The following is a 13,250-nucleotide window of genomic DNA, read 5'->3' as shown; positions in this document are numbered from 1 at the left end:
AGGCTTGACTACTCACGCATCTTGAGTTGAAATTCCAGTTAGAACCCAATAAACACTCTAAAGCGTACGAATTCCTAACCCCTTGTGAGCATTCATCCACTACATGCGCGATATGGCGTTGTAATAAAAAGTGGTACATTTAGCCTTGGCAAGCCTGTCTACACATGGGTTTGCTTCTGCCTATCTCGCAAACATAATCAGCGAACCTAATGCGTGACTTGATGATGTTAGCATTGTACACTTCACAACATAAATGTACAAGGATTTATCCGCGCCAACTTCCAAAGCGCACTACCATATTCGCCTAGACGCTCCCGTTCCGTAAGCGAGCGCTTGGCGCACGACGTTTTCTCACTTCCATTCTCATCTGGACACACCTCTACGTCGCCAAAAACGAAGGCGGTGAGTGCAGCCACGTGAGCTGGTGCCAGTTCAACCGCACGAGTGTTTTATCTAGCGCATGTGACAGGGCTGGTCTCAGAATTCAATTGTCCGGCAAACAATAGCGCATAACTTCGCTGCTCGAGCAACAATACAAAGATATGGGCCAGACTTATCGCTTCCGATGGCGCGTGTGGACTTTCCCTCAGCTACATCAATACCGATAGGAGCACTGACGCACTATGATAAGTACCTCGCATAGAAATGTATAAAGATCGTCTGACGCCGCAACCACACCGCAGAGTGGGCTGAAAGGGTCGAGCTCTCCACCAGGTAAGTCAGGGACCGTCAAGGTGTCACCGGGTGTCTGTGCCTCTCAGGTAGTGGAACTGCTATTCTTTGTCAGCTATTCGACTTGTTCACTTCTTGCGTTATCTAGATCTGTCGTGAATGAGCCTTGCAGCTGTAGGCGTGCTGAATGCAACTACGCCTTTTGAAAAGGTCAGAACCGTAACACTGCTAAGAATTCAAATATTCGAAAATGGCGCGGCACATTTCGACGCTTCGCGATAAGTATAGATCGCGTTTTCTCATAACGGCTAGAACAAGGTTGAGTACACGATATTCGTCGTAGTTCCTTTTTATATAGTAGGAAACATAGCCATTGCACTCTAACGAAAGGGCTCTACAAAATTCGTTATTCTCGTGTTTAGTGAAATATGTATGCCCAGGTTTTAATACATTACCTCAACGTGCGGGTTCGTAGCGGAAGACCCAGCTTTTAGAGAGCTTAGCGGCACACGAAATAGCAATTATCTTAATTCTCGTGATAGGCGCTGCTAGCTGCATCATCAACGTATCCGTTGAAGTGATCACCTCGTATCATTCATACCTCTTTTATGTAATACATTTTCATTGACTTTGTCGTCCATCTATAATGCTAAAGTTGGACTGTGGCTTAAAGCGCCAGTCACGTGTTCTCATTTCGTGCACATATAGAACTTACCTGAACCGATAGAATTCCGATGTGTGTTCGGGGGGAGTCGCGTAGATAAAAAGAACGCCATTTTTTCCACTTTTTCTGCTCAAGAAATGGTCGGATCTAAATAAATGAATGACGCTTCTTTCATTACAGGTGCTTTGTCGTTGTCTCCATCATGCTGCGAATCAGCTTACTCTGCGCCTTTGTGGCGGTAACCATAGCGGCAAGCTCTCATGAAATCCTACGCAGCCAATGGGAGGCATTCAAAGCGACCCACAGTAAGCACCCTTGCTTGAGAGCGTTTTTTTTTTTTTTAGCCTCAGCAATAAGTACTTTAAAACTTCTGTACACAAAAGCATTCCAATATAACTGGCAAAGAAGTAGATGACAAATAAAGAAAAAATAACTGTGTGGTTAAATTTTGTTGCTTTAATTCTGCACATGTTAGTTGGTTTTTTTCCAGTTTGTATAAACAACGTTTTACGGATATCGATATCAACTATGACAACATATTTCTAAAAGGTACTCTAGGGAAATGAACCGTATATATAGACAAAAGAAATTACTTTTGGCATAACGTAGCAGATTACTATTACATTGGCTATCTGATAACGCTTCCATAACGCTCCCCACGTGGGTGGTTTTAAGTTAAACCACAGTGGCGATTGAGCCTTGTGTGCGACGTCTAAGCGATAACGCTGTCTTTAGGAAATGCTTTCGTGTTCTGGTGTTTTTCTTTGCCTGCTACAAGTGTCACATTTAAATGTTTCGTAGTTCTTTGTGTAGCCATCGATATAGCGAAACTTCTTGCCATATTATTTTAAATGTATTCTGTAATCTTTATAGGTAAATAATAATGCCATTATAGGCCTCTTTCGTTGTGTTCCCTGGAATCGTGGATTGCTCTGTGTTCAAGAAGCCTGATTTCTGGGTCGCGTAACATCGCTGACTACAACCTCGTAAAGAACGTTCGCACGCAATAGGGCAGTCGTCGGCCGCTCAAAAATGATGATACATACGCTTGACGAAACACATACGTTTTTTAGAATATAATAAAGCATCTATTGTACTTTTCAATTGATTGATAGTATTTATCCAAAGGAAGTAGCGGAGAGCGCGCAACAGAGCTCACTGTTGTCCGCAGGGCGTTCCAGTAGCGTGTAGCACTTTCATAGAAAGTATAATCCGCTGGGGAATAGATTAGAACACCCGCAAAAGCTTCGACACGTTCCCGACTGCATGAAGTGGCGTTCCGCCTTAGTAGTAGCGTGAAGTCCGCAGTAATAAACGAGTTGAATGCTAGCGATAACTTCTGGATTGAGAGTGCAGCATGCTCCAGTACCTTTACGATTATAACGGACCAGCAGAAGTAGTCGTATCTGAGTAGCCTAAACGTAAAATTCATTTACACGGAGTTAAATATAAGCCTGCCGTTACTTTTATCCATTAGGGCCGGAGATCTAAAATTGCGTGCGCTTCCTCACATGAAATAAATAGTTAGGATAGTACTTGACATAATAAGTGTGGTAGCACACATGGTGTCACTGAAAGCTCCTGTAGGTATTGACGTATGTTTTATGATGTGTAGTTATTGATGTCTGTATATAGTCGGCTCGTTTCTCGAGTATCTCCCGATAATATCGTAATAATATTCTATAATATGAGGTGGTCATTATGAGCATTTCTGTGTGCGATAAGCATAAAAACCACCTATGTTAGCAGAATCCAAAAATGGAGAGTTTCTTTTTCTCAAGTTATTCTTTTTATACAACAATAACTATTACGGCATATTTTCCCTTCCACGTGTTAATAGAGCATGTTCAGGTTGGTAGAAGCAAGTGTGTACAAAAACAAAGCGTGAAGAGTACCGAAAGTTCTAATTTGATGCGCAAATACAAACATGAAAATTATCAGCTATATGACCTATCCGTTCAATGAAGGTGTAACAACATACATCGCACGCAGTAAGAAACACCACCTTTAGCAGAACGCAGTAGAGTTTACCGTTGCATTGCTTCGGAAAGTTTTAAATCTGGTACCTAACATTACATTGCAGAAAAATCCTACCAATCCAACTCGGAGGAGCTCCTGAGGTTCAAGATATTCAGTGAGAACGCCTTGCTGGTTGCCAGGCACAATGAGAAATACGCCAGAGGCCTCGTATCGTACAAGCTTGGCATGAACCAGTTCGGCGATCTGGTGAGCAATGTTATGAAGATTTGCTGTTTTGCTTTTAGGGTAACGGGAAGTGATGTGCCACAGCTACGATGTTCAAAAAAAATTATAACAGTTTTTTCTATCTGTAACTGATTCATTACACATTGAACAGCTTGGCAAATTTTATATTTAGCTTTTCCGCAACATTCGATTGTTCAGTGTGTTCGCGCGCGCACACAACCACACACGAGCACGAACATAGATACATGCGTAACCAGCACTCAAGTAGCGGCAACGCGGTTCAATATATTGCAATGTAGTGAGTTTCGTTACAGTAGTCCAATTCATCTGCAGCGGCTAGCTCGCGCTATAATATCAAGTGTTGCATTGTCTAGAAAAAAATTGCTAAATATTTTGAATAACGAAGAATGTAATAAAAGTCAACTGCAAAAATATTTTGGCCCGAGTAGCACACCTAGCTTTACATAATGTAGGTAATAGATCAGCCTCGGGGCTAAATTTTACGTTTGAGATACGAGAGGGGTACGTCAGGAAAAGCTTGCCGCAATAAGCGTTCGTGATAAAAAAAAAAGAACTGCAAGAAAATGTCGTCATTACCGCTCGCCGCAAAGGAAGGGAACCCAGAACGCTGAGTATCAGCGTCGTTTTTCGGCATGATCTCAGTGATTGGACAGTGGCCCCGATAGGCTGAAGATCCTAGAGACGACGTGCTAGCATTTGGCTCACATCAGCTAACCAGCATAACAACGCGTCATCGGCTATTAAAGTTGGTCATTAGTATTAAAGTAGGGCATTTAGAGGCTGGTACTAAAATAAATTAACACATACCAGTCCGGAAGATTTGTCAACATTGCCTCACTAATATATACTACTGATTTAGACAAGTTATGCCGAACTGACTTTCCTTAACTAGTTGTGGATTTTACTGTGAGGAATATTCTGTAAAATGAACAGGCATCAAATAAGCGCATGCAGCTCTGTGTAATGCAGGTACTACAGCAGAGACAAGCGTTGACGTAGAGCCTTCTACTTGGGTATCGTTAAGCCCGTTGACAAAGACGACAGGCGATTGTGCGAGTCAGAGGTTTAGCCCTAGGATTAGCGCTTGTGTGCACCCGCTCACTTGTCCTAGTTGTCGACTTAGTCTCGCAAGTATGCCACAATGAATTAGCGCATTTGCTGCACGTTATCAAGTTGCTGAATTCCCCTGGAATGTTCGGCTTAATTTGACTTCCCTTAGCGTTTTCTGCCTAACATCCCGGGTACCAGGGTTCAAACACAAAAGTGGACGAATGTTGGCCGTAGGCATATTAGACGGGCAGTTAGAACGCTTTGCTGGGTGGTCACTTTCTCGTCGTCGTAGTTTGCTTTGAAGTCTCAACAAATCTACGCTGTCAAATGAGCGGTTATTTTTCTTGGCCTAAACAGCACCGTATGTAATTAGTTAACACCAATATTTCGATATGTGGAGTGTAACTATCCCCAGCTTTTGTGATTGTGCTCAGAGGAAAATGTCGTTTAGGCACCGCGCATAATGTAATATCTGCCACGCTTATAAGAAATCGGCCACCGTTTCCTCAATTCCAAACGTATTTATAGGAGCCTAAGTTGTAGCCTCTCGAAAGGGCATAGGGACGTTTTGGCTGCGCCGGCAGCCGTTATTTTTTTGTATTCGCGATGCTTTCTCTTCGACAACGCTTGTTTAATATAGCAAGTAAAAGGGGGTGATCAGCGTGCATCATGTGCGGGAACTCAGATCCGCATGTTATCAGCTTTATTGTGGTGCACCTCCTTTCAGCGTACGCACAAACTTGTAAGCCAGATTTACCAACTAAGATGTGTTGGCGGCCCTTGCTGTTCAGTTCACTATATTTAAAAGAGCGAACTATGAAACCCTAAATTTGAATTTTAATTCATTAAAGTAAACCACCAGTTGCAGGCACTTTGCAGGGCTGTAAAGTGAAGAGACCCTCATTAAACAGCTGTTTCCTTCCAGGTTAGCACGGTAACCTTGTCGGCCTATTAAAACTAGCAGAAAATAATACGGCAGATGCATACGAAGTGGTTCCTATATATGCAGTAAATGGTAACCCACAATGTTCCAATCACTCAGGGGTACAGCTTCAAAGAAACAAGTCGTGAAATTATCCACACCTCTTCAGCTTTGTCGAAGGTCTGCCAACATTTTTTTTAATCCAGCTCTTGCGCTGAGGTTGCAGTGTTCGTCCGCTGGCCAAACTTCTAACAGGCAGGCACGTCAGCAGCGCTGAATATTTAACACAGAATATCTAAAACGATTTCCACTTTGTTTGTACCTATGTGAGGCAGTGGGTGCACATTGCTTCTTCTACGATATTCGAATACTGTTGTTGAAGCATGGCAGTCTCATGCTATAGATCGAGCACGATTCGTGTGTTCTTTGGCGTCTCTAAGACAGCTTTACATGCACCGCAGTGATTGTTCATATCTTTGCACTTTCGCATATTGATGAGTCACATGCAATATAGCTTCAACATCATGAAGAAATATGTACGGGTAATGAGTTCCTCTTTTTTATTTCACGCAAAGCTGCCGCACGAGTTCGCAAAGATGTTCAACGGCTACGGCGGTGCCCGAACAGCTGGACGGGGATCTACGTTCCTGCCACCGGCGAACGTCAACTACAGCAGCCTGCCAGAATCTATGGACTGGCGCGAGAAAGGTGCCGTGACACCCGTGAAAAACCAGGGACAGTGCGGATCCTGCTGGGCCTTCAGCGCCGTGAGTTTTTACGCCAGCAAAATAACTCGTGTGACTGCGCAGAATATCTCCACACAAAGAATCCCGCCTGTCATTTAGAAGCTCTATTTCGGGACAACTTGGATTTTGCAAAGCATTCACTATTGGCGACATATGAATACCTTTGTCAAAGGAGCCTATATTGCAATGACAAGACCTGGGAGTTTTTCGCTATAATTGACCAGGTCCCTCGTCAAGCACAGTGTCCTTTTTATTTCTTCAAGTGCGTCTTCCTAAACAAAAATAACTTATTGTCCTAGGCATTACATGATTTCTAGTGCTTTTGCTGCAGTTGTCTTAATGGTTACCGAGGCGTTCATAACTGAACACGTAACGCCGAAGGAAGATCATTTCAGCGAATAGTGATTGTATTAAACGCATACATTCTCAAAAGTGAGAAAAAGGAAGGCAGCGTGGTCATAAGTCCAAAACCAATTTTCTTTTCTTTTTGTCATTTCTCAGCTAGGATAAAAAAAATCTATGCGCGCTAAGCCAGATAACGCTACACGACTAATAATTTCTGAAACAAATGTACACATTATGCTGCTTTTAGTGCTAAAAGAATATTTTCTTGTATTTTCTTTACCCTAGCAGCATAAAGCAGTTTCTAATAAAAACGAACAACTTACAACAGTCGTGAATATTGTGGTTTGTACAAACAACAACAAAAAACAACAACAAGCATTATTTTGCTTCTAGACTGGGTCTCTGGAAGGCCAGCATTTCCTGAAGACCGGCAAGCTGGTCTCACTCAGTGAGCAAAACTTGGTCGACTGCTCCCAATCCTTCGGGAACAACGGCTGCGAGGGCGGGCTCATGGACAACGCTTTTAAGTACATCAAGGCGAACCACGGTATTGACACCGAAGAAAGCTATCCTTATGAGGCTGTGGTAAGTGAGAGCTATGCGCATTCCACAAACATGTCAGTAGAAGCCACGGAGCCGGCTATCGACTTCTTATAGCAGCATAAGTCATCTACGTATTTAGCGGTTGCTATATGACGCCGCCCTGATCCTTCAAAATAAAATATGTATTCAAATCCTTTAGGGAGATAATCTCAGTTAATACACTTCACTGTTGAACACGCTGCAACTTCAAGTAATAATCTAAGTAAAGATGCTTTAAAATCTGCCATTCAAGAATGTCGGAGGCATGGTGTTTGTAAAACAGCACGAAAAAAAGACTATGACAAACAAAAGAAAGACGTGACATGCGTTTTCATCGTGAACGTCTTTCTGAGCGCCGTTTTACAATTACTATGCAGCTTCACCGACCCGCCCGACTTGCCGCACTTGTATATATCCGAGGGGTGAAAAAAACGCTATAGATAAGCCCAAGAAAGCTCACCTATTAGGGCGATATTGAGTCGGAGTGGGGGTTCTTCGATATTTTTAATTCTTTTGACAGCGTAAACGTGTTATATTTCAGGATGGCACGTGCCGCTTCAAGAAGCAAAACGTTGGTGCAACCGTCACTGGCTTCGTAGACATCGAGGAGGGATCTGAAGACGACTTGAAGAAGGCGGTCGCCACCGTTGGCCCAGTTTCCGTAGCCATCGACGCAAGCCACTCATCATTCCAGCTGTACTCCGAAGGTAAATGCATGTCGCCAGCTTGTATTTTTTGTTCACTGGTGCAAAACGCCTTTTAATTCGTTCTCTAACGCTATGCTACATGACATTTCGATTTAAAACATACATTTACACAACACGAGAAAACAATCAGGTGGAACAAACTACTCGCTTTCTTTAGCAACAACCATGGGAAGCGAACAGACATTGAAGCCAAAGAAGACATAAGGGAGAATAAAAGTGTTTACCTTACACACCGAAGTTTTAAGCAAAGAAAATAAATTTGGAAGAAATTGCAACTATCAGCCCGTGGCGGCCGAATTCAGGACCTCACCCTTGAAATCAATGTATGTTTGCAACATAATGTTTTAAAATTGTTCCATAAAGCTACTTCAATGTAACCTGTCCAGGAACCCCTGTATTATCTACTGTGAGTACGCATATCGATTGTCGCGCCCTAACAAAGTTATTTTAGTCTTCACTTCTGCATTAGAGTTGTAAGCCAAGGCCAGATGCGAGTTATACATACAAACGCCGCTGGCAGTGTGTGCCATGATCTTTTTTGTGATAATATACCAGGCGTTTCATTTCAATCTAAGAATAATGGAAAAACGGATAGCCTTGGGTAGATAGGACAATTCTAATGCTTGAGCTGGATTACTCTAAGAGGCTGTCATTACTTGTAGGACGCATCCTAACGCGTAAACAGCTAATCTGCAAGACTTAGGCTAATAAAGTTGAATCTATTATAAACTTACGGCACATATTGCAGTGTCATATTTGTAGTAGATGTGTTCGCAGGGCATATAGACTAGGAATTAATTTACAGCATGGCAGCAGGTTCGAAATATTTATTTCCCAATTGTTTCTTCGAAATACCTTGGTGTTCTAGGGGCTTCTGCGCATCGATGAATAAAATATTTTTCTAAAAAACTACGTGAAACTTCAGCGTATTTTTATCGCAGACGGTATGGCGTGTATCTCAAGTGCCATCCTCAGAATTGGTTCCAAGTCGATATGTTTCGGAACCTCTCCTGCTACAATTTATAAATTCCAATGTGGGCCGTAAATTATTTGCTCAAATCATTATTAGTGAAAATCTGTTATACAGTTGATTACGCGTTTTGATTACTGTAGAAGCAACGTCCCTCTCTTCGAGTAATCCAGTTGAAGGATTACATTCATATATGATATTTAAAAATTTCGGATGGTCCAATAAAACACCCTATATAGAAGAAAATTTATTATTCCTGTCAGGGAGAAGTATTATTACATGTTTCACAAGAACAGCTTGTCACTTTCGGAACTAAGGAACTGGTTTTCGGAAAGAAAGTATCGGTGTCGAGGACTGTCGTCCCCGTATTTGACACTTGGCTTATATCCGTAGATGTACACATTTTACTGCGGCAGCCGCAGCGTGATGGGACGCCGCCTAATGTAATTGCAGTTATTTCATCAATATAGTGCGCTTCTGTATGCGAATAATTCGAACGATCCTGCACCGTACATTTATTGGAGAGATACATGATGTTGTCCTTAACTGCGCAATCTTGCCTTAATTTGCGATGGAAAACTTCGCCATCAACCAATATTCAGTAATTTAGAAATACAAATACGCTCACCAAATATGGCAAGTGTATAGATCAGCACAACGATGAGGGCCTGAGAATTTTTCGGGAAAGTTAACCTGCCGACTTATTGATGAAAATACAAAGAAATTGTCGCGGCTATCCTTTGTTGTCGTCGTAGTTTGCGCGGAACTCGTGCGTGAGCCAACCGTGCCAATTTTTTTATAATATTTGCAGGAGTGTACGATGAACCCGAATGCAGCAGTGAAACGCTGGACCACGGTGTGCTCGCTGTCGGCTATGGTGTTGAGAACGGCAAGAAATATTGGCTCGTCAAGAACAGGTGAGCACGGTAACAATACATTCTAGAAAAAAAAGGGGGGGTTGTTCAGCATCACGCGAAGTTCAGAGGCAATGGACGCGAGCTAACTGTTACGGTGGAGAGTATAGCGCTTCGCATTGCTCAGCTTAGTTAACTTTTACGTTAGTATCTGTGGACTGCAGTATCGAGTTCGACACGTTCGTAATCGCGAGATACGCGAACAGCTGTGACGCTGATGCATTTCCACCAATCACTCGAGCGGATAGATAGCGGACTGCAATTGCATCTTTGCTCCATTCGCGAGAAGCAGACGTTGTTGGCAGGGGTGTCGTGTCCCCGGGCACGGCATCGAATGCGGTTCTCTTTTTTTTTTCTTTCTGTAAAAGCGCTCATCAACGCTGGGGAAGCAGATGTGGCAGTCGTCGCAGCGATGAAAAGCACGCCGCTCTGTGCCTCTCTCAAGCGCGCTAGACCGCACGCCACACAGCGCGAGCGTTGGCGCGAGAGCAGCACGACTTTCCCTCGCTGCCTTGATCCCCGAAAAGTAAACCAGGGCTGTTTATATCAGTGTAAGTGTTCTCACTACAAAGCAAAACCGTCACACAGGCTTAGCAACAGCCTAGGTTGCCACAATAGTTGTGGATATTTTTTTTAGAAAACGCGCTGACAGTTTTCATTATTTTTTTACACGTTTTCTTTTGCAATTACCTTTCAGTTGGAGCGAAACCTGGGGAGACAAGGGCTACATCAAGATGTCACGTGACCAAGACAACCAGTGCGGCATCGCCTCTTCAGCCAGCTACCCGCTCGTCTAACTAGCTATTTTACGTCACCAGATCACATTAAACGCTTCGTAAATTGTACGCAATTTCACCACTGCAATAAATCACCCACATTTTGCCGCCGAGCCGTGCTTGTTTTTGTCAACCTTTTTTTACATAGAAAGGGCGGTTGCGAGCCCCCTGACCACAAAAGCTTCGTTACAGAACAGCGAACTGTTTTCTTTTTTTTTAAACGCACCTCCGGCTCATGGAGCAACTGCGTAGCCTTCGATAATGCCATGTAATTTTCTTTTGCCGCACAAAACAGTACTAGTACTACACAGAACCACGACGGCTACAAGCCGAAACAAAGAGCGCAAAAAAACAAAAACAAAATTGTGTTTCTCACAACCAGATGGCAGTTCCGTGTACGACTACCTCTGTTCCGCTGCACGTTTGATTGTACGATAATATATCTGCTATATTAACTTGATTGCAACTTAGTATAAAAACAAACTCAGAACCGAAGTTACTGCCTCATGTCCGCTTAATAAATTGATAACGGAACACGATTCGCCGACACTTTGGTAGAACACATGCAGCACTGAAAATTCTCGCATACTCGTTTTGGAACAGCACCACGCGGCTACCACTTGTTCCTTGTTTATAGGCCCTGAATCCAATTTTTCACAGTAATGCCTGTAATTTACATCTCAGATCTACCTTTTTATGTTGGCACTTGGCAGGATGTTACCCAGCAATTTCTACAATTTATCGTGCCGTCTACAACGCAGCAAAGAGAGATAGAGAGAGAGAGAGAACAAGAAAGTTAAGGCAGGGAGGTCAACCACAGGCAAGTTATGTTTGGAACCGAACGCAGGGGAAAGATGACCTTGTAGAACACTTATGGAAGCACGTTGTTGTTGTTACGCCAGTTCCCCATCGGGGCGTTGTCATGGACAAATCCATTTCATCGAATATTTGTAGTGAAAGGGCTCCACTGATTTCATTGCGACAGCAACCATACAGATGGTCCGAGCGATTTTTCGCCTTGAGCTCCGACGTGGCAGTGACTTTCCGTATAAAGTTCCCCTTCGATACGGTCCTGACGCGCGCCGCGCAGCCTATGCTGGGGTTGCGAGAGAAACTGTGTTAGAGTGAGTGGAGGAGCGTGGCGGCCTTGTGCGCGTTGTCTCCCCGCGCACCCAGTCTGAGAGGTCACATGATCAGGTGCGCTACGGGGAAGGGCAGGTAAGCGCGCGTCTCCTTCACTATCCCGGCAGTGGCCGTCCGCGCGACTAAGCGCATAATGCACCGACGCGCCATATCGTGGAAGTAATGCAGTTGAGTGCAAAGTTAAAGGTTGAGTCAAGCTGGCTGGTGGCTTCGAGAGCGCTCTGATTCCGGCCGCCTTTAGCGTTTCGAGCTGGCGTAATCTTAACTTTCCGAGACCTGGTGAAGCAAGAGGTCGCACGAAAGGTTTCCTTCCCGCGGTCGGCTTTCTTCATCGTGCCAGTGTTGTGACACGAAGTGATGGTTTCAGGGACATTGAGTGAAACCAGTCCATATTAGCCTGTGCGCACGTTGGAACCATCCTTGTTAATTTATTAGTAAGCAAATTTTTAATGCAATATATGAGGCCGATAAGGCTGCGTACCTTTTTCGTGTAGTCATCTGATACTTTTCTATCGCTATCAATATTTCACCTTGCGAGCGACAGTGGGATCTTTTACACAATTTCTTGTTTACTCCACTCTCTCTCCATTATTCTCTCGTCATAGCAATGCCCCTTTTTCAAAGCTCTCGAGAATGGCCAGTCGCCCCACAATTACGACACCATCTAAACCACTGAAAAAAATGATCGTTTTTTTACCTTATCAAGTACAAGAACATAGAAATGTTACCGACCACGTCGGCCACGTTGCTAAAGTTAGCAAACATACACTTGTCTACAGCATGTCAATAAAGAGGTGACTTTGTCAAGACAGTTTACTAAGTTGAGCAGATATGCTTACCATACGAAATAATAACATGCAAAACGAGAAGAATGACTTCATGAAGTCAAGGATTTTCTAAAGCAATAGCTTTCTTTGGCTCTTACGTGGGATTTCATGGTCGTTATTTAGCTCTTCTAAACGCAGGCCAGCATATGCATCATGAATCGCCCTGTATAGTCGTCTGCACTATGCCCTCGACGATGTACCTGTAACTGGCTCTGTTCTCGACAAAATTAAGCAGTTAAACCACGAAAAGTACCTAAATGGACTCGCTGCAATAATCTACGTAATCAAGCACATAACTTTTTATTGAACCTTTATTTTCCTTCGTCCCCGTGATTTGGCACCTAATGGTCAAGTTGCTCGCGGAGTAAAGGGAGCACACTGCGTAGATGCTCTAATCTAAACAGTACCGTTTATATTATAAAGACAGAGTAATCTGAGATCGCGTGTATTGCGCTGGTCGCGCAGTCGAGGCCTGGAGTCTTTTCATCTTGCTCCGCACGCACAAATTGTTTATGCTGCAAAGCGAACACGTGCAGTTACGTGCTCGTTTCCTCGATACAAACAGACAAAATACTTCTGCAGTGGACAAATAATCCAAACGCTTCCTTGTGCGTACATGGAAATAAGGTAACATTTCTCAAATCATAATTATCCTTCATAGTGCTTGTTTGAAACGTTTTATGAAAGCTCCGCTTCAAATTGTTTC

At 43.4% G+C, this 13,250-nt stretch overlaps 1 protein-coding gene across 1 annotated transcript; it reads left to right on the top strand.

The window, feature by feature from the left end:
* The first annotated feature begins 589 nt into the window (after positions 1-589).
* LOC139059930 (procathepsin L-like) lies at positions 590-10,687 on the top strand. Its single transcript, XM_070538559.1, has 8 exons — positions 590-714; positions 1,517-1,641; positions 3,420-3,562; positions 6,110-6,301; positions 7,019-7,210; positions 7,749-7,914; positions 9,696-9,801; positions 10,496-10,687. Exons 2-8 carry the CDS (start codon positions 1,539-1,541, stop codon positions 10,593-10,595), a joined length of 1,002 nt encoding a protein of 333 aa, XP_070394660.1. The 5' UTR covers positions 590-714; positions 1,517-1,538; the 3' UTR covers positions 10,596-10,687.
* The last annotated feature ends 2,563 nt before the right edge of the window (positions 10,688-13,250 follow it).

The sequence above is a fragment of the Dermacentor albipictus genome, chromosome 5 (genome assembly GCF_038994185.2).
Source record: "Dermacentor albipictus isolate Rhodes 1998 colony chromosome 5, USDA_Dalb.pri_finalv2, whole genome shotgun sequence".
NCBI lineage: Eukaryota > Metazoa > Arthropoda > Arachnida > Ixodida > Ixodidae > Dermacentor > Dermacentor albipictus.
Note: the sequence above shows the minus strand (reverse complement) of the source record. Positions and strands in the feature narration are given on the sequence as shown.